Here is a 27,699-nt window from a genome sequence, read left to right on the forward strand (position 1 = left end):
TGAAACTTAGGTGCTGGCTGGGATTAAATCATGACAATACTTTTTCCTATTTTCTTTCATCTTTGAAAGTACCTAACAAAAAAAGGCCCTATGAACTTATAAAGCCCTGAACAACCTAGTTTCATAGCTGATCTTACCGCAAACAGGGAGCTGGTCTAGAAAGTTCCAGAGGGACCTTCCAATATGAATTACTGTATGATTCTATAATACTAAAATGTTGAAAATTACGTGAAGATTGTGTGAAAATAATGTGAAGATTAAAAAATATAAGAACATATCCATGGCCCAAAATAAAATTGTTCTTTCAAAAATACATCTCAGTACTGTTCTATAGGAAAGTCTACTATCATAAGCCCATTTCATAAGCCCATTCTCATGAAGTACACTTAAGAGTTATAACATTTCCTTTAAAAGCTAATCTAAGTTATGTTTTTCCTGCAAAAAAGCAATAGTACTGGAACAGACATCACGGTTTGTTACCAGAAAGAGTTCAAATTACTGAGAAAAGTCACCTAGCCTCAACTTCAGCAGTGCTATAGCACCTGTTAAAGGCAGCTGCTGTGGCAAACGTCACCGTTATCCCCACCAGCCTCTTACTCTAATACAGAGAAATTACTCTGGAGACACACAGCAGCCCCTGTCCACTTGTGCAATACAGGCAAGGACACCTTCCTCTATCTCATATCAAGATGTACATGATGAGATTGAACAGAGAAGTTACAGCCTTCTCAGACTAGCACACTGCTCACAGGGATCAAGTCATACTTGTAAAATTGGTAGAACTAGAAGCAGTGATGAATGAATACCTGTGCTCAACTGCCACCGAAACAGTTCAGGGCAAACTAGCTTTTCAGAAGAGGAAACTGTTACGGTAACCATGCAGCATCTCCAAGTACTTGAAGCGGTAAGGCCTATCTGTGTCATGTTGTCATTACCTATCACAACCTATGGAAGAAAAATTTCAGAAAAATCTAGATATGCTCTTGCATAAGCAATACAAAGAAGATGTACAAAGCTAGGAGAGGCTGCTTGTTTGCCAAAAGGTTCTAGAGAGGTTCTAGCTTCTTGCACAGCACCTAGCCTATCCGAACAACTCAGTACTGAAGGTTGTTAGTAAGCAGCCCTTATTTCCCACATATTTTTCATTGAAAAGAGGCATCACCCTATTCTGTTCTCATGAAAAAGGTCTGTTGTAGCCATTAAAGAAAAAGATTTATCCAAAAGTGTTTTGAAAGATTGAGGAAGTGAAACTTTGTGGAAGGCTTCCATTTCATAAAAAACTTTCAGATTTATTTCCATACAGAATAGAAACATCCTAATGCCTGGAGGAAAGAAAATTCCAAATGCACACAAAGTGAAAATATGTTCTCAAAACCTCAAAGGTGTTATCTATTCAATACAGTGTATATATACACACACATTTTAAAATACAGGAATCAAAAACCCCTCTAATATGTGAACATCACCAAAGCAAAGATAGAAAGAGAAAACAAGTAAGATACTTCCCACTTGAAGAATTCATAAAAATGAACACATTCGTTCTGGTTTTCATGAAACCACATTTTCTAGCAGTAATTTTTCAGCCAAGACTACTGAGCAGAGCTGAGCAAAGTCTTACAAAGGCAGATCAAACAAACACTCCGAAACTGAGAAACAGACCAAAGATTTACCAGCAGGCTGAATCCTGATTACCATTTCAATCCTTGTTTTGTTTTTATCTCCTCTGAAGATAAAATTAGATTTTTTAACTGTGCCTATGAAGTTTAGTGAGGGCAGAGGAGAGGAAAGAAAACGAGGCATGTTTTGTCAACCTGGGAGACACAGTGATTAGTGAAAGTCAGTAATAACAGCGAGGGAAAAAAGGGGAAAGGGGAGAATTTTGGAGAAAAGAGGTTGCTATCAAAGTGATCTCTGCTTGGGACACAGAATTTTATCCACTAGTGTAGGCCTGTGGCCCTATTCTTAGATACTGTCCTCATGGTTCACTGAGCTTGGGGAATTTCCTGAGCTTGGGGAATTTCAGTTTACTACCTGAGGTTACAGGTTTCTCATGAACTGAAGCAGATGTCTCAGAAACAGCACAAAATACTGTGAGTTCGCCCACGGCAGTTCCCCTTGCTGGAACTTCACAGAGGAAACAGCAAAGAAAGAATTTTTCCTTTCTAGTGAGGCTTTTAGTTGCAGCAAGCGTAGATTTATCCCAGTCAGATTTTTATGTAAGTCCCCATCCGTTTCATACCCATGTCACAGGCACCTGTGTTAGCTTGTCAGAGAACTGACACTTAACAGACACTCATTACCTTTCCCATCACTTCATCATGTTTTGATAAGCCTGCTTTAATTTTGAAATTAGCCCTGTGTTGAGCAAGAGGCTTGGCCTAGAGACCTCCGGTCCCTTCTCATCTAAATAATTTTACAGTTCCACTAAGAAAAGTTCTCCATAGAGTCTTAGGGCCAATATATCCCATTATTCTCTTCGTGGGGTGTTTGAAGGAGACAGTGATCAAGCTACCCTCATAAAAAGAGCAAAATCTGAATTTATGAGATCAATGATTACCTGCATTTCATGGAACTTCATCGTTAAACAGATTGCCAATAAATTTTCCTTTTATATAAAATATAATTACACGGTCTCTATCATAAATCTGAATTCCTACTTCCTGTAACAAAAGAGTTAATACTGCACATTCATTAAGAGAAAAGGTTTTCAAAAGATTTGTTAATATTTGTAAAACCAAATTATTCTTAAAAATGAATCTTAAGACAGCTATGAAAATGACCACAGACACAAAAGCAAAAAAGTCTGCACTTACAGTTCTATTGCCTTGTTCCACATGATAACATATCCAGAAAGAATAAAGGACTCAATATTTACAATGTGTGTGTTTCCCCTCTCTGTTCCAACATAAAGCCATTTACTCTGGAAAGGTAGATGGCAGTAAGTAATCCTGGAAAAGAAAAACAAAAATGTAAATGAATATCGTAGCAACAATTTTTTTTAACACTTTCGCAGATGAAATAATCGTTCTTTCCATTTTATAACTTGAGACAAGACTGCCTAGCATGCACAGCACTCTGAAGAATTTGCAGGTTTTGGGGGTCATCTCCAGAAAAATCATAAAAGAGCACCTGAAACAAAACAGGGCCATCCTGCCTGCCTGCCTATATTAAGGGCAGGAAAAAAGCTGTATCACTTGAGCACTGAACTAAGTCATGTTATCTCCATGGTTATGTAAATTGCACTATGATAGTATCCAAACTCTCAAGGCAGGCTTTCTTATTTCCTTTCTTAGAATAAGCAATTTTTCCAGTTCAACAAAGAGAAGTTAATGGACGTCAGCAGGATTAATGTTTTGCACAAGAGCAGTGTAACACCATCATTCACACAAGAAAGCCAATAAAGAGAACATTATCTGGGAGAGCAGGGCACTAGATAAGAGCATTACCAAGTGCCGTTAAGTATTATATCATAGACACACTGAATCCTACGCTCATATTATTTTTACAGGGTGATGAACCAGTGCTTATTAACTTGGAAAGATGTCATGCCAGTTCCCCACGATAATACATCAAAGTTTTCAGAGATGATGAGTAAGTGCATTCAAGTTTATTTGATATTATAGTTATTATATAGATATTACATACATTCAAGCAAAACAAAATCTATATGAGATAAAAAGCCCATTTGCTACTAAAATATAATCAAATGCATGCTACCTACAGAGACTGAAAATCTGATCTTACAGTATAGACTCATGAGTTTTGAAAAAAAGCAGGTATTTTGCTTGGCATGCTATATGTTACTATATTTATCATTCAGTTCCACAAGCAGGCTATTTCTAGCTTTTATATATAAACTTTATTTAACAGCTATGCAATAATTTTAATCCTTAACAGCTTCCTTCCCAACAAATGTATAAACAGTATTTAAGAACATACATACTTGTTTTTTCATTCTTATGGTACAGCAATATTTCCAAATTAATTATAAAGGAATGAGAGGGGTGCTGGCTATCTTTCAGTAATTTGGCCCTCTCAGTCATGTAAAGTCCTCTGAGTACAAGATTTGCCACCCTCTGAATTAAAAGAATTGTTCAATATTTATACAGATTTCACATACTTTCTGTAATTGTTCCCTGTAAGGTATTCTCAACAAGAGCTGAGATTCCAACAGATTCTACACAGTATTTGGATTGTTCTGCATTTTTCCAAGTATCTAACCATGTGTCAGAACATTTAATGTTGAATTCATTCAAGTGAGCAACATTTTTTAATTTTTTTTGTCCTTATGTATCCCACAGATGAAACATGCAGACTTCACATCCTCATTTACGGGGAAGACTATTACTGAATCATAAATCTAAAATAAAGCTTATCCTTCACAGAAAATTTGATCCGTTGAGTCAAGTGAGACTTTAGTGTGATAGAGGCTTTGTTCTTTCCCTCTGTACAAGGCTAAACTTTACCATTAGTTGCTTAATTTTGGCAACAATTCCAGTGCCTTTAGTTGAAAGAGAACCAAGTTTTTAAAGAGAATTGCTTTGAGAATGGCACTTACAGTTTAATATGCGTAAATCAAACTGCCTTCAAGCAGCAACTTTGTACTTATATTGTGGATGCAGTCAGATCGACAAATAACAGACAGAAAAAAATGCAGGTGCATGCCACCTACGTATCCTTGCTGGAGTTAAAGCTGTTAGCTTTACTGTTCTGTTCATAACAGATGCAAAGAACAATTTGCCCTTTTCACTTTCCAGTTTCACAAATGTGAAGCTGGTTTTCACATCTTTCCTGATCCTTCTCCTTGAACTAAACAACTCCATTTCTTTTGCCTTCTCTTCAGATGTACCATTTGCTACACTTCTGGTGAGATTCATATTTAGTCCAAAGTTTTATTTCTTGCATTTCTGTACTAGTGCTACTTTTCTTTCTTGCACTCCAAGGCATATGAATGCTCTGTTAGGTCCCAGCCCACGCAAAAAACCTTCCTGGTCCCTGGTTGATAAATTCTCTTAAGCACTCCACACTGATGTTTACCCAAACTGTTACTAGACATTATCAAATACCACCTTTTACAATACGCAAGCTTACAAGAAAATGCTATGCCCTTAAAGGCAACCCCGATATGTAACAAACCTACTAGAGCACAGGGATTACGAGGCATTTTAATACAACACATTGTTAGGCTTCACCGAACAAAGCCATACAATTTTCATATTATCAGGAAACTATGCACTGCTCTGAAGTAATTTTCTTTTATATTATGCAAATTAAATGCAAACTGCTTTATGTATTATTGACATTTCACTTTTACAGAAAATATTAACTTGACTTTGAGGCTTGAGAGCTTTGAAGCAAGACGCAGATTTTTAATGAACATCTTCCGTTTCAGTAAGTACTGCAATTACATAATGATTTCTTCAAGAGAAAACAATGACGTCTCATACTGTAGTTTTCATTGTGGGTGAAAGGTATCCTTCTATTAGTCATATATCCTACAAGCAAATTAAGATGTCCTTTGATGCCTTTACAAAAACAGTCAATTACCCAGAAAGAAAGAAAGGCTATTTTCCTTCTTGAAAAGGTAGGGGTTGTACTGATTTATGCCAGTATGCGGTGTTTCTGCCAATATTTAATCAGATTGTCAATCTGATTGAGATAACATGGAACTCAGAGACCTGAGAATTTGCTCAACGTTGATCACTTAACAGTAAGTCAGCCAGAAATGTGGATATTATACATTCTTAGAGCAAACCACAATATGAAACACATTGATCATTATAAGAAACAGTGAGAAACATGGACTGGTACCAAAAAAGGTGTTCCTATGCTGCCAAAATGGTCTGGAACATTGCAGTTTTCCAATGTATTCAAAGCACAAAACAGGATATAAAATGTAATTAAAAAAATATCAATAGATGCCAAATAAAACACATATATCAGAGTTTATTAAGCAAAAACTATTTAGCAAAAGTCCTGATAACATTTCTAAAGTTATGTAAGCAATGTAAGAGAGATAACGGAGTAACTTCAAGAGGCCTTGTCAAGAAACAGAACCTCATTTTAGAAAGGCATATATTCTGCGTAGTAAATCTTGAAAAGGCATATTTTTCAGAAAGTCACAGAACTCTACAGTCTTAACAACTCTGACCAGAAAAAATTCATTGCGTATTAGCAGAATTCTACAATGTTAAAATAATTCAGACTGCTCCATTCTCTGAAATACCAGTAAAAACTCTCAGATGGCTTAAAATCATCTTAATTACACTAATCATATTGCTCTAAGAAATATAAATGATAATTTTGTGAACACTTCCTTCTGCCTCTGCTTTGTAATTTTTGTTTTTCTATTTTTAGTATGAAAAATTTTCCTGGAACACTATTCCTGGTGGAGAGTGGGGAGAGCTGTGGAAGGGGGTATAATAAATCACATTTTTGTCAAAATGATGAACAGTTTTTTCCAATTTAATTACATGATTGCTCATTCCTTGACAACAAAACTGCAACTAAATTTATACTATGCAGTTTCCTCTCATAAAGATGAACTGAAATATGGGCAAGCATCAAATACGTATAGCCCCTATGCCCAGCATTGGCCAGCAGAAAGGTTCAGTTTCGTTAAGTTCCTACAAAAAACAAACATCAGCTTGAACTCCCTCTCAGAATCCTCAGAATCCTGAAATTAACTACACTGTACAGGCTCTCAGAAAAGACAGAAATCTAACAAATTTACAGAAAAGGAAGACAAAACATGAAGGGGCATTACCTTGGGAACATGCGTAGGTGCCAGGAGGAAGCCCCGTAGCTGCAAGGCATGCCAGCCATGGGCCTGGAGCAGCCACCTTCCCTCAGCTCTCAGTGACCTACACCCAACGCACCGTGCATTGTCCCAGCACGGATGAGTTCAGCTGCTGAGAAAGCTGATCACCTTCTTAAGAAGGTCATGCATATCAGAAGTCTACTTTTTCATTAGCGTGATTACGGCTGTCCTCCTGAGTCAAGGAATCTTCTCCAACATCCTCCAGTGCTTTCAGCACTCCCTACTCATTTATGCTACTTACCTCCGCTGGTCATCACAAGCCATTCTCTTGGCACTGCCACCTGGTAGACGGGCCATCCTCCCTGGTACTAGCCAAGGACTGGTTGATGTTCTGTCAGGTCATCTCACAAAGCAGCAATTTTTAGAAAGAAATCTGTGTTCTGTGTAGCCCTCAATGAATATTCACAACAGAGGAAAACCATGAGATAAGCCCTTCCCCTGCTTCTTGACTTTGCAGTACTTCTCCCCAGGGTACCTCACGACGTTGTATACAGTCCCTTCTCCCTCCACCAGCAAGCAGAAATTATTTCCATCCAACTCTTTTCTTCCCTCCTCACTACTCCCTTAATCTTTTGGTATTTTTGAACAAAAGTAATATTCAAAGTCCTCACTGACATACAAAGGAGCCCAGACTCATCTAGTGCCCCTCCTTCTCCAGCGGCTGAAAGCAGATTGGCCTTTCTAAGGGAGCTTCTGGCTCGTCAGTATTCTCAGAAAGTGTAGGATTGCATTTCTGTCACTTCACAAAGGAATGTTACAGCTGAGTTTATTGCTTTGAGTCATGAAATGCACACAAGAAGATTTAGACAGATATTCAAGCAAAGTAATTTGTGGCTGAACTTGAAGTAACTAAACAGAACCACAGGCTAAACCTACAGACAATGAAGAAAAGGAGCTGCATCCATCAGATCAAGCAAAGGATGTAAATCATGAGCTATCTGACCTCTGGAGGTATTTACTGTTCTCCCTGAACTACATATAAATTGGGAGCTCATCAGCTCGGTAAGACATGTACAAGACGTGGACAATATCAGCAATCCATGAAATCTGCTGTCCACGTCATGTGTTTGCAGCGGACGTCTGTGCAGCTCCCCAGACAGATGTGAGCCCTGGCTGTGCACAGTAATAATGTGTTCCCGTGCAACACGGGCTGTTTGAGCGATATACCACGAAGGCAGAAATCCAGGATGAACTCCATTATTAGTATTTCCAATGTTTAACTTAAACTTTTAATTTCATTTACTTGAAGTGTATGCGCACCTTCTAGGGCTGACCTAAGAGTACAGGAAATACTTTAAATTACTAACTGGCATGACTAAGAGTCAAATTAAATATATAGCAGTTCAATACATCTGGACAGTTTTTCCTTTCAGAGTCTTGGTGATACTGTATCATGACATGAAACCTTCTCCTATTCAAACTAGATCCTCCATGTATCCCACAAGCTCATTTCAAAAATCTGTAGTAGCTCCAGTAGATCCTAGCAGACAGCGGATGAACCAAACATACCTTTGAGACTGATTCTTGTGGTCCACCTGTTTTTTAAAAGTGTGATTTAGTTTTAATTTCAGTTAAGAAAAGTCACAGAATCATAGGATGTCTTACATGTGGAAGCTGGACCACTGACAATGACAGTGGCATACTCTCCCTGGCTAGATCTTTAGCATTACACAACAGTAATGCAGCGGATTCAACAGGTGTAATGTGCAGACTTGGACACAAGAAATTACAAGGAAAAGACAAGGAAATTAGATGGAAACTTGGTTCCCTTAATAAAAAGAGATGCTGGAAGAAATCAGCATACTTATCATTGGTTTCCAATTTGTTTCTGATGCCAACTCAAGGTCACTAGACAACAAAAATGAGAATAAAAGTTCCACAAAATCAGTGAAGTGAACAAATTAATGAAACAAGGTTGGCAAAAAGACTCTTGCTTTCATTTTTATGGGAACAACAATGTACGAGATTTTTCTTCTGTCTACTGGCTTGTGAAATCATTATTTCTTACCTGCAGTACTGCACTTGTTCTCCATTAGTTTCTTTGAAGGTTAAGTAAAAATGGAGCTATAATACCAAGCACAGTGACAGTGATGGGCAATACAGACTGGGACAAGAGCCACTGAGTTTCTCATCAATAAAAGAAAGCCAAAAAACAAAGGATGGAAGAGGGAGTTGATGTTCTCAAAAGAAGACATTTTTTATGATTTCTTCCATTGATTTTGTAGCAGCTGCACTAAAAAACCCAACACCTAAGGGTAGTTTCTCTCATCTTTTCACCCAGCACTGAAGCTGTAAGTCAAAAATGCAGGTTTTGCTTCCCAGTCTCATAGTTTAAAAAAAGTAACCTGGGACTTAGCTCGAAGATGAAAGGTTGAAACTTGTCTTTTGCTAAACAGCTTGACTTTACATAGCTGTTAGAAAAGTAAACTAAAGATATGCTATTATTTCATCCCCAGGTTCCTGCAACATACACAAATCTGTGTTTATCATACATTCTTAATATAATGAGATTAAAACCTATTTCATATCAATGTCAATCAAGATATTTTGAATTACTCTCTACCATCAGGGTAAGACTGAAATACTGGAATTGACTTCAAGTAGAAAGAATTGCATTTTTACATGTGTCTACTTTTTCTATGTATACACACTTTTTTTCTTAACAGCTTCCATCAATTAAAATCATGTAGACTTATTGGAGACCAGCTGTTCTTATTTGCTATGCTTCAGTAGACAGGGACTCTGTGATTAATGGTCCTTGTTTTTCTGCAATCTGTAGTCTCTCTTCCTGCTCATGTACTGTTTAATGAGATAATCTCAACACTGACATTAGGAGCTCTATTTCTGATTTACTGGAATAATGCCCAGAGTTTATAGTGACAGAAGGAAAAGTATCCTAAATCATTGCACTGGATCCTGCTTAAAGCTGACATGTGCCTGGGCACCAAATGGGTGGGGTGGTTTCCAAGAACCAAATGACTTACTGCAAAATGCAAAAAAAGAATGGGTTCATGTTCTTCACTGCTTTAATACATGACTGGACATCCAATGTTACAAAGGATGGATCTGAACAGGACTATGAAAGATATATCAAAACTCAAATTTAAAAAACTTCACAAAATAAAACAACAGAATTCCTGGTACACCACCATAACCGTAGCAAACTGAAAATTCCAACAGATAGACTGTTTATGCCATCTGAACTTGTTTAACTTCTAAAAGACACCTTTTTTTTTCGCTCTTGTCTAACATGACTATGTGTGATACGAAGTACATGATGTGTTTTCCTATTACAGTATTGGACTTCTCATTTGTTACGACTAAGGCCGCAAAACATGGTTGTTCAACACATGGCTGTGTGCCTATATTTAAATTTTGCTATGTGAAAACAACATACCACGTTACCCTATGTCTACTGACAAACACGGTTTATTTTCTTCAAAGCATCAGAAACAAGCAGTACACTGCTCAGAGTATGATCTAAAGTTTTGCAGCATATAGCAACTTTGTGTCTACTGCTAAAGGCCGAAGGATTTGTTTCTGAGGAAAGCCTAAGTTACTCAGACAATCAGAGGCGTCCAGGTGACATAAAAATTAAATAATTCAGAGTATGTTTTTCTTCCCTATTGTAAAAACAGAACTTCACAAAGATGTTTTGCAAAATGGACTTCTGAAGAGACAGCTTCTTTCTCATAGAAATAACAGAAGGGACTACAGCCAGAGTAACAGAGAGGAAGAAGTAAATTGGAAAAGACGGTTTGTCAGGCCAGAGGGCCCTCCAGTCCCCGTACTCTTGTTAAGTCCTCAAGTAATTGTGCTAGCTATGCCGCCTTCTCTAGCAGTTCTATGGGTCATGACAATTCCAGGTATGTGTGTGTGCGTGCACACATACACACATGCACACAGATATATATGTGCTTTCACACAAATACATATATGTAGAGCAAATTTATAGTTATTTCATTAGCTGTTACAAGTAAATTTCACTTTTCAAACATTTTTAACTGTGCTGTATTTATAGCCACAACATTTGGCCTACCACCAGCTAGAAACTGTGATTTTGGTGTTTCAGAGTTGAGAAAATTCTGGTTTAGAAGCCTTCACTTGATACACTTTCCACAGTCTCAGATTAAATCCCAAGACTATTTTATTTAGTTGCCAAAATATTTTATATAAAAAGCTCTAAATAAAGTAATGAGTCAAATGAACAGCTCAGGGGTAGACTGGGGGAAATCGAGCCTATCTGGTACAGTTTTAGCAATAGGGGGGAAGCAGAAGTGATCAGCTTTAAGTAATTTTTCAGGTTTTTTGGTCTTTGCGCTATTAAATACAGCTGTTATCCCTAAGAGTAATTTACTTATAGTGTATCAGCCATTGTCTGTTAAACTGCTTTTAATGCACCAGTGTGAGGAAAATGTGAATTGATTTGCAATTGATTGATAACCATGAAACAGAAAAACATTTGCCAAATTATTAATCATACTTTGTCACGTGTTTTCATAAGTCCCGGATACATGCTTTTAAAATGAAAATATATATGTAAATAATGTAACATGGTAACTGTATTTGCTGTTCTGAGACTTTTTCTGAGCAGTTACCAAAAATCAAATTACTATACACCGTGCTAATGTTATTATTGCATATTTTAAAGTCTCGTTATGGAAATGGAACCTTTATGTACAGAGCAGTGTAAAAATAGATGTTACATATCTTAAACAGCTCTACTTGCCTTCAGAGAAGTTGTTTAGCAAATAGGTATAAAAGCAGATACTGTGGCATAATGCACTTAAGGACATTTTTAGTTGAAATGCAGCTGAAAATAATAGTATGGGCAGAATCCTGGTGGACTAAAAATTACTTTGGGGAAAGCCTGTGAAAGTCACCATTAAAAAAAAAGAACAGAGAATCTCAAATTCAAGGCTGGATCTGGATATAAACAGAGATCTTTTCAATATTCTAGAATGACAAATATGACCAGGGCTTCTGTAATTTTAAAAGAGTTTATTGCATCATGTACAGATTAGAAAAGAAGCATTGCTAATAATTGTATAGCCTAGGTGTTCGTGGAAACAGCAACAGATTTCTTTAGTAAATAGTCAATGAATCAATAAAAGGCGTTGTTATTTTAGAGTAACATCTACCCTGGTGTAATTTAAGCATAGAGAAACCAAGCTAGTTTTAAACTATCCAGCTTAAGTTGTTGCAGCACTTTTTTTCTGCAGTGGCAGCAAATCAGCTTGCATTACAAATCCCACCCAAGAAGCTAAGTGTAAAAAAATTAAAGCTGAAGAAATAAAGTTAAGCCATATTGTCATCTATAATGTGACCATGATGTTATTACTACTTGCTCAAATATACTTAAAAATTTACACTAACCGAGGTTTGGCATTTCAAAAGGACAAATTTTGAAAAGTTGTAGTGAAATAGGAAAGGCAGGTTTACCAAAGGTAGGCTATTCCAGAATATTCCAATTGTAGGAAAACTAGCATGTCAAAATTAAATACAGCATTTATGAAAACTACTGTTTGTAATGTCTATTTTCCACTTAATTTTACTGAAAAAGAAAGTATTTTACTGGATATTTGAGGGATTCTCAAGTATTAGTTTTACAGCTGATCTTGTAATCTCATATGATCTTGGTACTAATACTAATGAAACCTTTTAGGGACACATGATCAGAGAGGAAGGACAATCTGCACAAGTAGAGTACAAGAAATGGAGTGAAATTTAAAATGCAAAGGGCAAGGCCTAAAACTCCAAAGAATAATAAATTCTACTTTAGAGCTGGAACCCATGATACAGAAGCAATGGAAAAAGATAATTTCAATTTCAGTTGTCTCACTCTGCTTCCACTCCTGAAGGGCTGCACTGCAAAGCAGCGCATTCCCTGACAGCCAGCTATTCATCAGTGAAGGAGTGTAATGGGTGTATTAGTCAATCACAGCAAGACCACAAGCACTGATAAGATGAAGCCGCGTAAAAGGAAGATGTCATTATGGTATGCATCAGTAAACATTGCTGGGGAGATTACAAAAGAAAACGGTAACGTCAATGACCGAGCGCAGCACAGATGGGACCCTATCCAGAATATGTTTCCTTGTCTAATAATCAGCTCAGAGAGAACAGATACAAGAAGAAAGCTAGAGAAAAGAAAAGGGAACGAAGACACAAATGTATAAAGGAAAACACAGAATCTTGATTTTTGTAGTGGAAAAAATAAAGAAAAAAGCAGGTTGTGAATGGATATGAATGAGTTTTTTAACTGCAAAGGAGAGACAAAATCTTTAAAATACATGATATTGTGGGTACCAGGATATCATAATAAATGGGAATAAAAGAGCCATAAAAATAAAGTTAAGTCTTGAAGCTGGAAGGTTTCTTGCCATCAGAAAGACGAAATTAGCATGGAACAATTTTCCCAATTAGGAGGAGGAGTGGGCTTAAGCTTGAATAGTTACATAAGAGTGCCATGATCCTGACCGGGAGGCTGCCACATGTGGAGGAGCCCGTGACCCACACAGCGGCTAACCCAAGCCGGCACAAGCCTGTGCCTCGTGTGGCTGGGCTGCATGTCCAGCGTGGCCTCCAGGCTGGGCGTGTGGCACCAGCCGCACGATAAACACAGCCAACTTGTGACAGAGGAGCCTGCAGGCAGCTCCCGCTGGGCAACGGCACCACCTCTCTGGCCTTGCCTTTACCTAAAAGTCTGGAAGGAAGTTTTAGTGTGAACAGCCTTTCTGTTTGATAGCAGAAATAATGAAAACAGTTGTTTTCTTATAGGAAAATCCTATAGTAACTTCCACGACCAAAATGGGGTAGCCCTATTGATGGATGGGGTCTGCGCAGCCTGATGACGGGGGGTTGGTTTGATGATGCACAACTTGGGGTTCCCAGCATCTACAGGGATGCAAGATTATCTACACTATTCCCTCATTCTTTATAGGGCTAGCTCTAATAAAAAGCATTTGGAACGATAACTTACAGAGTCTGAGTGCCTTTACTACTGGCATCATAAGGGACCAGCATCTCTTGATTCAAAACATAGTCGGCTTGCTCATCGTATAAAAGGAGGTATATGAGTTGTCTGGTTTGTCAGGGAACGAGACTGAGGAGGTCCCTTAGCTCGAATCCACCAGAAGGCCCACAGATTTAAGATCTATTGAAAAGAAGATCTCAGGGATCACGTGAATTTTCATCCTACTTTAGTGGAATTGCATAATCTCATAAATCTATCCAATCAAAACTGCTGATTCTTGGTATCAACAAGCTAATTAGCTTTGTATTTTTCCTCTTTTTTTATTATTTAGCTAATGCTTGTTGAAGAAAAAAATGAAAATTATGACCAAGACATTCATCATTTCAACTAGGTTGCATACCACCTTTCCAGGATAAGCTTATGGCTCTCATTGATCCTACAGGTCAAGTGTACTATGAAACTTTCCATAACATGATGTGAGACCTGGAAAAAGAATGTAATAATTTAATTTTTTAATTATTTTTTTTTTAACAGACAAGGCAGAGGTGTGTGGTAACTACATGAACGTGATTTGGGTCAGTCCCACCGAAGAAACTTTGTATCCAGTCCTTTGTCTTTCTGAGGATACATTTGACAAAATTCACTTTCCTGCCCTCCGGTACTAAGGCGCAGCCCTATAGATCAGAGGTGTTCTTTATGAGCTTCAGGAATCTTTCCAAGCTCAATAACTCCATGTAAACAACATTAACTGTTTATTAAATTTCCTGAGCATCGTTCTTTCAGAAGTGATAAACTCTGATGCAAGACCATGCCACACATACTCAGTATTTATCTTACGTGTTTGAAATCTGTGCTATCTTCACACTTGGCAGTACACACACTTCACAACACACACATAAAAATCCTGCACAAGATTTTTGTTGTGCAAAAATACTGCACAAGAAAGTTTTGTTAAAACTTCATCAAGATGTCGACGTGAACACCATTCAACAGCAGGGCTTGTTTTGCTTTCCTCATTCTTTTCCATAACAATCAACCTGAGAAAATTTAAATCCTTCCCATAAACCATGGCAGGATTGTATGGTGAAATACTGCTTTATATTTGAATTCTGTGGTTCTTTGGAATAGCTAAATGCTGCGCCACACCATTTAATCAGGATCTAGTTTATGGTATAGCATGGCTGTGCAAGTGCACTGAACCTATCAACTACTTTCATGCTTGATGACAGATCTCTGACTAATTTGAAAGTACATAAACAAAACAGAGTTTGCAGTTATACAATATTAACCAGGAGGCTCATTTATGAGCAGGCAAGCTATCACAGGAATTCAGTTCCCTGAACAGTCAATGAGACAGATAATCTAAATTTAGTAACTCACAAGTCCCTAACACACAAGTAAACAGATGCAGGTACTGCTGAGACTGCACAGCCCGTCACCAGTATTCATTCAATAGCCTCTTGGTGCCGTTTTGGTAAGGTGAAGTCTTAACAACACAGACCTGCAAAGATACAGCAAGACAGACAGACAAAGATGCAGCTACTCTCAGGACAGAATATAGACCAACACACAAAAGTAAAGTCATCAGATCCAAAAATACCTATTTTTTTTCTCTGCTTCCAAGCATTGCTGTAATACTCTCAGTCACCTTGTCTAAATACTGCAAAATCTCAGATGTAAGAGTCAAGGCTCCTCTTCCTCTGTGCCAACATACCCAACACTGAAGAAAGCGTTACGTATCAGAGCCAGTTATACAGATTTTGTCACCTGGTGATTCCCCTGCAGAAGGGCACGTGGTACTGTCATGGCAGTGGTGCACAGTGCATGCAGGTGGATTTAAAGACTCAACAGAACTTGTACATTGTGTTCACATGTGCCGAGTATGTCAGTTGTAGCGCTGTTGGCTCACTTGTGACATGCCAGTGAGCCTTGGCTGAAAGAAGAGGAGGGCTATGCCCCATGTCACTCAACACAACCAACCTAGCTCACCTTCAGAACGACAGGAGATGAATGTGCTCACACGTGAAACTAGTGCATGCAGGGCTAAAGGACCTGGACTCCACACTGTAATCCTTGCTGGTTTTTCCTATCCCAGTTGCATCAATCTTAAATGGGAAAACTATTTAAAATGTTGTATATTTAAAGCTATACTTGCTGAAGTCTGCTCTGACTACATTGAAATTATTAAGGCCTGTAATAGTTTCCAGTAGCTTAGCTTCATCCTAATGTTCTCTGCAGCAGATAAAGACGGTGTCTTGTTCCAGAAGCTGAGTTACTAATTTTGGTAAAACGTCTACTGAAGGTGAATCTGGCATCTCCTATGACATCAAAGAAGGAAAAGCAGGGACTAACATAAGGAATATCACCATAACGTTAATCTTCAATAGTACTGAAGAGACTCTGATGGAGTATTTGCAGAGGTTAAAAAGTTTTACCTGTCCAACCTACTTGCAAATGGAACAGCAAATGATATATTATCAACCATATGCTACTGTTAAACGTCTTATAAGTAGCTGTGTTACCGTTACAGCTCTTGGTATGGGGCCAAGCACTGAAACACATTGCTTACATTTATATTTATATTTTCTTGAAGGTTCTTACTGCATTGTATTACATTCCAATTATAGCAATAGAAATTTAAGGTGATAACCTTATATTTTATACAAGGCAAAACCATGTAATTTGCTAAAAAGTCCAGAGCATTACACTGTAGAACAAAATATCAGTTTGCCATTATTTCTCATTCCCAGTGTTCCTTCTACACTTGCTCCAAAGAGACAGTAAAGGAGCACTGCATTATCAGAGTTGATATTGCTAATGTTGCATCATCATTAGTTTAACAACAGGTCAGAAGAAGAAAAGAATAAATCTGGAGAGGTTGCAAACTATGACTTAACAGCTACAAAAGTGCATTTTGTACGTGAATTATTATTCATAAACCATTCAGTGTCTTAATGCTGAATGCTACACGGTGAGTGAAAGATAACCAGTGTGCTGCACTTAAGAGATCTTTGTTCTTTTCATCTATGTTGTTAACAATATCTGAAGAAAAGAACAAACATATTTTTACTTTTGTGAGAGGGAAAGGGGGAATACATATATGTATACACTTGGGGAAATTTGACTCAAGTAGTTGCACAAGCATATACAGAAACACTGCTAAGGGCAAATTTTAGTCCATTATACTGCAATCTTAAATGTCAAGAAACAGAAGCAAATTCCAAATTAAACAGTTAACATGAAGACTGGTGCACTGAGTAACAGCCAAAGACTTAAGTAACATTCATCCATCTAACACAATCTAACAGCTGTAAGGTTCATGCATCAAATATTTTAAAAACTCACAATAAACTGATTCTACATGAAAGCTAATTAATTGAAGACAAATTAATCAAGAATGTGGACTAATACAATTACCTTCCTCATCACAAGCAGATAAAATATTAAAATTTTAAGTTGCATTATATTGCATCACTTCACGAAGTAAATCTGCCAGGTTGTTTTGTTTTTTTTTTTTAATAAAAATCTAAACCAAACAGCATATCAAGGAGACAAACATATTGTATGAATAAAATTACAATTTTTATAAATTCTCAAGAGAGACATGCAAACAGGAAAACATGAAGCCACCACATGCTCCATTTTCATAGGTAAAATACATCTGCATAATTATGTTTTGCTACATAAAAGCTGCTTTTTATAATAATTAAAATGAAGTTTAAATGGTGTTCTTATAAGAACTAGGCTTTGACTATGTAAACACTTCCCTATATGGCCTTTTCCAATACCTTCCTGTTTTCTGAAAGCACACTAAAACCTATTCTCTGTCAACAAACATTTCTCCTCACTTAAGAAACACCAAGGCTAGCTCATTCATTGGGTCAGAAACTTAAAATAAGACAAAAGAATCTTTCTCTCTTCAGTATGAATCTTGCCTTCCCTTAACCTCCCCCTGCAAGAGGAGAGGAGAGGACGAAAATAATTTTTTTCAACTGTTCCAACAGTGAAGACACCATTAATTTTTGGAAGACAGACCTCTGAATTTCTTGAAGAAAATCAATTTTGATCTTATTGCTTTATCAGCCTCCCAAATTCCCCCTACATCCATTTTGCCACAAATTTCTTATAGCTAAGGCAACCGTTATTTGCTGTTTCTCTGAACATCATGTAATCGATAACTTTTACGCTTTAATACAATAAATATATTCAGAAAAAAAGAAAAGGAAGCAGTCTTCTAGACTTAACTCTGTTGGGCATACGTATACAAAAATATTCCAAATTAATGAGAGGGTTAATTAGGGTTTTAGCCTTACATTTTTGTTAGTTGCCCAGAGGTTTATGTTGAGTTTTACATAATAAATGTGTAATCAAACTTAAAAAATCGAAAGTTAGACGATTTGAAATTAATAGATACGTATTTTAAAAGAAAATACAATAAAAATGAGGAGATTTCATTCTGGAGCCAAGTGCGTGAATACAAAACCCCCAAAACTACAGGCAGTGCTAGAGAATGCTGAGAAGAAAAGAACTGCCTATAAAGTTATTTCTTCGTACTTACTGAAAATTCTTTTTAAATTTAAAACTGGACTTACTTTTTGGACAATATTATATACCAGTGTTATCAGGATATTTGCCTCATAGCCTTTGATGTGTGAATAAAAAATATTTAAATGGCAGTGATTGTACCAGTTACTTAAAATATATATAAAACAGCTAACAGTTGGGGCTTTTTTATTCCCAACTTACTAGACTTTGATAAAAGGCAGTACAGCTAGCTATGCATTTATAACAAATAATTACAACCTCAGACCCTATTTAAACCTCAGTTCAAAAATGCCATTACACAAAATGCGATTTATGCAGTTTTCCAGTATCCCAAATAACTTCCTTCCAAACATTTTGCCCAATGTTTTAGGCTGGCAGAAACCAAAGAAAATTTAGGTAAAGGTAATGACAATTATTTACTCTTAGGAAAGCCTAAATGTGTGTGAGCTTATTTTATCAAGAAATTCTCATAAAATTCTGACCAAGATGCCACACTAGTGTCTCTGAAGAGAAGTGAGAGGCAAACAGGTGAACAGACACTGCACTCTTCTAAGTATTGATTCCTTAGGTTGCGTGGAAGGTTGCTGGCTGGGAGAGCTAGATCATGATGTACTGGAATAACGTCTACAATATTTAGATTTATCAATGACAAATTGTGGATAAGGTACCTACCTGATAAGAATACCAAGCTTCAAATATTTCAACATATGTAAAATGATGATTTTCTGTCCAGAAGCAGTTAGAAAATGCACATATACTTTTTCATTTTATCTCATGCTGTCCCAAACCACTTGATATACTTTTGCTCTGGGGTATAAACTCTTTGGAATCAGGATGTATATTTTCTAAGTTATTATGTAGTACTTCCCACAACAAAACTTGCAACTTGGTGACATTTAAGCACAAACATAATACGTATCTGAATAACAAACAACAAAGAAAAAGTCTGTTTCCATAATAATTTTCAGATTTGCTGCAGCTGAAGCTTTGCTGAGCTTGTTTACTTGTTTACTTCACTTTATTGGTAAAGTACTAATACCTTTCACCACTGCACAAGCAAATATATAAATATCTAAAAGAAGTTGCTGCACCTTAATAAACACTGAATATATATACTAAGAGAATTACACAGTATTACTTAAATTTCCAGTCAAAACCATACTATGTATTAATTCTATGTTTTAATTTTTTTTAAAGAATCCATCCCAAAGATGACGTACAGAATAACTGTATTGCTCAAGGATTCACAAAAAAACAACTGCTGCATTTATGCACTGAATCTTGGTCTTCTGACTACTGACCTAATTCCTTAATAGAAACACAGAACTTGTTCTTACTATTAATAAAAACGTAGCATTCAAGCACCATAATATTGCATCAGTTTTTACTTGGGTGACTAAATACAGATTAAGGTGCTCACCTTCTGTTTGAGTTTGAAAATTACAACCACATTTACCACTGTTCCCCAAATTCACAATTCATTTATGCTAAACTTCCAGTATTTTACAAATATAGAATCCTTTCAAGATAAAGAAAATTATTTCCCTGATCCAGCCAGCTGAGGTACTGAACTGGCTGGTACTGAACAACAGATCAGTCAAAAGGATCACAGTGCTTGTGTCTGGTCTGACAAAAACAAACACACAACTGTTCACACCAGTTCATGTAAACAGAAGGTAAAATGAAAAACATTTTGACAAAAAGCAGGCAAAATTTTTCAAGTTCTGAGAAGGCTGCAGAAAGAGAAAGTGAAGGTTTTTTTTCAATGGGAACAAGACTCGAGGAGTGGAAGAAAAAATTTCAAGACAAAACTATCCACCTTCAGAAAGGCCAACCAATAAGCATGTATTATTAGAAATCCAGAAAGAACATTTGTGGTTTTAAAAAATGAAATATTTACTGTTATATAGTCTTACCTTTCTCTGTTAAATTTCAGAGAATGTAGGATGGCTGGTCGTTTCTGTCGAAGATTCCACAAATGAAGTGCATCATCTGCACTTGCACTGACCAAAGCACCCTAGAGCAGACAAAAAAGAGCACAGCATATTACTCTTCTGCAGATTCTGTCTTATTCTTAAGTGATCTTCACTGTTAATGTTCTACATGTAGAAAACGACACAGATTATAAAAAATAGTTGCTTTTTTTTCTAGGAAAAAAAAATCATAAATAGTAGTCAATTTGAATTGATCTGGTAAATGTAAATAGTTTAAATTAGTACAAGATCAGCCAAAGTTAAATTAAAACTCCATCAATTTAAAATGCAAATTAAAAGTTCTGTATTAAGGTCACATGTAAACTTCTATGTATTTCCACATAAACATAGAGATGTATGAAACCGAGAACAGACAACACTTAAAAATGTGAGTGTTAAGGACATAACTAAAGGAAAAAGGGATCAGTGTATTACTGTGGCAGAGAGGCAGTAGATGTTGGCCAAAGAGAAAGCAATACTTTCTTCTGGGGAAAGGTGAGAACTTAACTGAAAAGATCAGTTCATACCACCTATGACTGATCAATAAACTTCTCTTTTTGCATCTTGGATTTCCTTCCTAATCCTAGCAACTGTTCTTCAATGTTGACATATGCAAATGAAATTAATGAAGGTGAGACTTCTCTAATACAGTATAATTCATGGTTTCATTTTCATCTCCCAAATAGTTTAAAACAATGACAGAGAGAACGCCCACCTCAGAAATCAATCTAATCCTATGTATTAGGGGTTCTGCTGGTCACCTAATGAAAAGAAAGAACACTGATACAAACCTTGCCCTCCCTGTTTTCATCCCTGCCTTCCTCTAAAGAATTCTACTGGATTAACTGTTTCTGAGGTTTCAGTTCTCCCTCCTCAGTTTCTGTGGTTTAGGTACTTTCTCCAAACAGGTGTAGAAAGAATAAATATTTCTCAGGTTTAAAACCCCCACAAAACTAAAAAGTCTTTCCTTGAGAAACTCCAAGATCTCCAGGCTTAGAAAGAGGACTTGAAACTGTCTGAAGTGTTCCCTTCTAATAAAATTAAACTATGAGTAGTTTATAATTTGGCCAGGTTATGAGGTTCTGGGAAAAACCCAGATTATAATGCTCCAGGAAGTTTTCTTGCCTATTACCACTCCAGACATCTTCTGCACAGAGCAAGCTATAAACTGTCACTGTTTCTTCATGTCATCTAAACTTGATTTTGACAAACTATTTGCGAAGACTGAGCTGCTGGTTTGATTGATGATCCCTGCAGTTGCTTTTCCTTGCTTCAAGTAGTAGCATATCCCCAACTATTGACTTTTCAGCCAATAACCATCACTATATTTCCATAGAAAGTTTTAGCTCATTTATTAATTTCTATTTGACATGGGACTGTGCAACATGTTTAGTAATTTAATGGATTTTACATCTGTCTTCAAACATTAATATATTGACTGCCTTTTATTCAGTACTCTATACTGATGTACATGAAAGTAATACTTTTCCCTGTGTGCAGTCCCGTAAATAATTTTCTAAAAGGCTGTAGGGTAAACGTCCTCTGGATGTATGCCACTTACTTGTGGGCACAATTTGTCAATGTGTAAAGTTATATCACTCAATTACAATACATGAATCGACTTATTCAACTAAATCTGTGCAGAAGAATCTGAGTACATATGTCCTTACCTCATTGATTAAGAACTGGAGCTGCAGAACCGCAGCACCACTTTCATGTTGGCAGTAGCAATCAACACCAGGCCTGCCCAATCTGTTGCCATCAAAGTCAAGGATTCTAACATTCCCATTATCACCAGAAGCAAAGAGAAAAAAACCCTCAACAAACTACCAATTAAACTATAATTAACCTTTAATTAACCTCAATTCTTCCTGCTTTCTGTAAAACAAAAGAATTCATGCTGACTTTCCACTGTTCTAATTAAAGTACCCACATCATCAGGCTGAAACACATGCAGTTGGGAGTGATCTGTTCTTGCCTGGTTTTTTGCCTGCAAAATAAAGTACATGAATTAACACAAAAAATTCAGCAGTATGCAAGTTAAATTTCTTTTAACACATTATTAGTTCATATAACACATTAATGTATCTTGGTAAGTACAAAATTTAGATTTTTGTACTTATCAAGATATTATAAAATTAATAATTTAGTACCATGGTCTGTAACAGTTCTGTAGCAGACTTTCTTTTTTAAATCTGAGAAAATGCTTTTTAGAGTGAGTCATTTCACACTTACATAAAAGCTCACATGTAACCATTGCTCTCTGTCTCATCAACACCAGTACAATGCAGTGCCATGCAGAATTACCCAAGTCTAACTACATTCCCTAGTCCAATCCCCAGTCCCAGCGAAACCAGTCAGACTGCTTCTGGCAACCCAGCTAGTTCACTCGGAATCAGCATCGACACTGTTTTGCAGCAATAGCTTGCTGTCCAGATATATCACGAATGTACCTTTCCACCTGTTCTCCTTGGGTCTTTTTCTCTGCATGCTAAATTGCCATCTCCTTAACTTAGGTGATGGCCTTTCCCATCTGAGTCACAGACTTTAACAAGAAACTGCTGTTCCAGAAAATTACCAAAGATAAAAAGTAAACCAAAAGAAGAGAATAATATGAAATATATTATTAACAGCCATGTTGTATGAAACAGGTGAAACACCTTCATATGTATTCAAAACATCAAGATTACAATCAGAAACAAGATTTTACAACATAAAGCCCTACTGCTTATTATATATGACTATATTAGAACGTTGTAAACTCCTGAAAAAAAATGCCAATTGTCCACAAACACTGCAGGTAAATGTCAGGCTCTTCCCCTTTCACAGGTGACAAGACTTGCAGTAAACAATTCCAAAATAGGCCTCAGGGAAGTAAAGTCCATAGATAGAATATTCGAGGGTTAAAACTTTAAAGACCTTGAACTCAATCTCTACTCCCGATTTTGCCAACTGGTCCACGAAACAACCTTAGGGGAAAAAAAAATAGAAGTATCTTTTCCTCCCTGTGCCTTCATTTCCCTATTTTTAAGCTGGAGATAGTGTTTTACAGAAGAATACAGTATCTCCCTTGACAGTAATCTCAGTGTACTGGTATCTACAGATGAAAAGCCACGTATAAACCACCATGACTACATTATAGGACAGCAAGGTAGAGAAAAAAAATGGAGTAACACTATCTGCCACTTGTTGCCAGACTGTAGTCCTGACTACTATCACAACCGATAATACAACAAAAAACCTGTGCATCATTTAAACAACCTATTTAAAATACGCAATAAAGATATATGGTAGGATAATTTTTAAGAGCTGATGATAATCTTTTGGTACATTTTGAATGACTGCTCTCTGGTACTCTTTTTGAATATTGTTCCCCACTGCTTGTTTTAAGGTAAGGGGAAACAAAGTGAGCGCCAAAACCAACCCACCCACCTACTGGGGATTTCAAACTGAGTGGAAGTTTTAACAGATAAGTGCTTTCCCTTTAACTTGAGCTTTATAGTCAGTATAAATCCCTGGCACTAGCTAATGATTGTCCTTAGTGAAAATTACACTAGCATTGCCCTGATTAAGCAGGTGTCACCCTTCAGCATCAATATCATGCTAAGTCAGTTTTCTAGGAAACATCCTAACAAAGTAGATGATTTAATTCAGCATATCCCAAACAAACAAAGCACTCTCCAATAATTCACATTTATCTGCATAAGTGTTCACCCTGAAATACTTCACAAATTACTAAAATAAGAGAGAAATTGTGCCGTCTGCTTCAGTCTGGCCAATTGCCCTGAAGTAAAGACTGATGCTTAAATAGCAGCATTATCACTGACTGATGATAGTTTTCAAACATTCTGGGAGCTGCGGTGAGGTCCCTCCAGCAGAAGGAGCTGGAGAGATACGAAGATTTGGCACATGTTCTTGGCACTTTAGCCCATCTTCTGCAAATTCTGTGCTTTGCTGCCAAGCACGGAGGAGTACAACCTTACCTCATCAAATCTTTTCATACCAGTGTACTCTACCAGGACATACAGCAGAAGTAGCTATCGTACAGGATTTGGATGGAATTTATTATGTTATTTTGCCTTTTTATAAAATAATGACTCTGCTATCAGGGAGAGTAGAGTACCTCTAGAGCTATTACAAGGGGGGACTAATACTGATCCATCTGAATACCTCAGAGTAGACATCATGAGTTTCAAGGATAAAAGCCACTCACTATCTCTTCTCTTACTAGCATGTTGGATCTCCCACAGGCCTTCACAGACGTGCCAGATTATCCTAATTTATACATAAAAGGGAAAAATGAAAACTAAGTTTGGTTGTCTGTTGGGATCTAGAGTGAAACAAGTAGAATCAGAATTATGTGCATCAAGCTATGAAAGTGTGACAGTAATAACATTTAACAGAAAAACGTTCTTTCTGAAAACAACATTTAATCCTGGTTTTAAAATCTGTATGTGTGAAATAAGATATTTTGTTCTGTATTCACTTGTATGCAACAGGTTTTCATAGAGTATTTCAACATCCTGTTATTCCAAAACTTATCATTATCCTGAAAAACAAAATCAAATAAAATAGATCAGTTGTTAAGATGCCCGGTTTTAAGTACTTGAATTCAGGTTCCGAGATGCAGACTTCCATGACAGCATAATACATTATTAACATGGAATTTACATGTCTTGGACTATTCCATCACAGATTGAAGAAAATGTCCATTTTCCAATATTACAACCTCATTCAGATTTTTCCTCTAGGTCCTTTTGGTCACTGGTATAAAGATCAGTTAGTATATATCTGATATTCTCATGTCACACCCATACTCCATCTTGAATGGCTGCTGTCAGAGCACACGTACATGTGGATGTTTTACTGGAAGCCAAAGGTGCCAGTGAATGGTTACATACATAGGAGAGGTGTCACTGGGCAGAACTTCTCATAAGCATGATCTATGACCAAATTTTGCATCTCACAACTCACTTATTCCATGAGTCATTTTTACTACATGATACATACACATCTGATGCCTCTCATTCTTCTTGGAGGTTAGTACTAATGGAATCCAAAGACTTGAAAGTCTTGTGTGTTCACTGAGAACCAAAAGCGCAGATACATTAGAACTGAGTCCTGGAGTTGAGACCAGTGTTACCTGCAGCAGGTATTTAACCTCTTAGGACCAGAAGGCCCAGAGGTAACACATTTTTCTTCATTAAGATGGGTGATTCTTTAGTCACCTCAGATCAAATCTTTTTGCAACGGGAAGGACTACAGTCTGATTTGTTCCTCCTGGCAAGGCAGAAGAACTGAAGAAATATCATAAAGGACCTCCTGCCAAGGCATGCCAAGCAGCTAACAAATATCCTCTGGCAAGTAAAACTATTAAATAACATATGGCACCTTTTTCAAACCCAAAACTCTTCCATAGAAGAAAATGACAGCAAGCTATGTAAATAAGCAACTCTAACTTTTTTTTTTGACCATTTAACTGATTTTTTCCATGACTAAGAGCAATCTATACACAGAAATGAACACTAAAGTAAGGGGTTATACTTACTAAGTAGAACCCATGGTCTCACATCCACTATTTTATTAAGAGACACACATAGAAATGAGCAATCCCCATTTATAGCCTCTCCTTTAAAATGTTTGGGAATTGTGGGGTGCTGCAGAAGTAGCATTGCTGCTTGAAGGTGTCCTGTCATCTGATCTGCACTGACTGGTACATGTTTGAGTAGGAATATGCAGCACCCTAAGAGCAGATGCTTGTGGGCTGGCGTTACTCCATTACATAAACCAACTGTAAAATTGATTTAGCGTGTAACTTGAATATAGGACAGGTTTTCTTGCAGAAGACCTATCCCACTGAGGTGAGTAATTTATCAGTTAAAAAAGCACCCATGTATTTAACAAAATTATTAACTAATAGAATGGTCAAATAATTCAATCACACCACTAACCAATTAAACCAACCAGAAGGTTAGTCAGTTGTATCTGTGTCACAGGATGGATTTTGTCAAAAGATTACAATTATGAAAACATCACCTTTATCTCCTACGTTTACAGTTCTGAACATGCCTACTTTCAGTTCCTGGAATACAGTTTTACAGATCCTTCATGGAATTTCTGGAATTCTCCCATACATTAATTTTCTGTCTGCTAAGGAGAGTGCATATTCTGGTGTAAATAAGTGCCACAGACCAAGGTTCTGTATTTCAAATGGGCTTCAAACTGAGTTTTTCTCTCTTTTCATGAGATAGTCTACCTTCATGACTTCTGAACTACATTCCTCCAGTGTTCAGTTATCCTCACTATTAAGAATGTTATGCTTCATGTAGAATCAATACATTCAGTTTCAGTTTAAAGCCGTCAGATCTCATTATGCTTTTCTATGCTAAGTACCTTTGTATTAGCAGAAATTTCATGCTTTGAAACTGTGATCAAGCTGTACCTTACCCATCTTCTGCACAGATAAAAACAAAATAGCCTGAGCTTCTTTATTTTTATGTCATACAGCAATTTTGTTAGCTCCTGAATAGTTCTTACGGGTTTTTATACATGTTCTAGAATGTGTGCTCAACTTCTTTCAAATATCAAAACCACAGCCACACATCATCTTGGTAATGGTTTCTTTAATACAGTGTAAAAATATAAATGGCATCTTATTATTCCTTAAATTCAATATTGTTTTTAAATACATGTGTGTGTGTGACACCTTTTAATTACCTTAATAAATCAGGAAATCATATTGTTTATGATTTTTGAGACTTCTCCATTGATTTGCAAAACTGAGTGTCCCTCTACCAAGATTCATTCTACATTCAACTACATGTAGTTGAGTTCAATGAATTCCTTAAAAAGGACATGCAACTTAATCCTAGCTTTGTGGCCTTTATTTGCTGTGGATTCACTGGAGACTGCTTCGTTAAACAGTAAGCCTTAGTGGTTTTTGTTTTAAACATAGAAGGATTCACTTTTACAATGAGCTTCACTATGCCTTGAGTTCATTCAGCTGTTTAAATAAAGAGTTCTTTTTTTTCCCCTCCACTATGAAAAGGTGAAATACTGCTGCAATTGGTTGCTCTTTTAGGATGCTAAATGTGATGTGTTCTATAAATACCGACAAACTTTTCTGGCACCAAGAAGCGTGAATTTTCAGTCTACAATGACCTTTGCATTATTTATTTTTCTTGACAGATTTCTCTGCTCATGTATACAGATTATTTAAGGGTTAATCTCAGGAACAGTTAAATATCCATTATGATACATACAGGCTGAAAAATTTGCTTTTGGCAACTTTGATTTCTTCCAGGTTAAAGCATTTATAGATAAGCTTGTATTTAATGACAAGTCTATATATGCATAGGCTACAGTTGGATAGCTGAATGAATGCT

At 36.8% G+C, this 27,699-nt stretch overlaps 1 protein-coding gene across 4 annotated transcripts in view; it reads right to left on the bottom strand.

Moving 5' to 3' along the window:
- The window catches only part of STXBP5L (syntaxin binding protein 5L), a 203,076-nt gene that overhangs the window by 105,178 nt on the left and 70,199 nt on the right, over positions 1-27,699 (bottom strand). For all 4 annotated transcript variants that reach the window (XM_014286793.3, XM_027816931.2, XM_005433322.3 and 1 more), the window contains exons 3-5: positions 21,985-22,066; positions 20,258-20,358; positions 2,814-2,948 (exon numbers count right to left, since the gene is read on the bottom strand). In XM_014286793.3, coding sequence (XP_014142268.1) covers positions 2,814-2,948; positions 20,258-20,358; positions 21,985-22,066 — 318 coding nt within the window. The remainder of the gene's footprint in view (positions 1-2,813; positions 2,949-20,257; positions 20,359-21,984; positions 22,067-27,699) is intronic.

Source organism: Falco cherrug, chromosome 5, assembly GCF_023634085.1.
Source record: "Falco cherrug isolate bFalChe1 chromosome 5, bFalChe1.pri, whole genome shotgun sequence".
NCBI classification, from domain to species: domain Eukaryota; kingdom Metazoa; phylum Chordata; class Aves; order Falconiformes; family Falconidae; genus Falco; species Falco cherrug.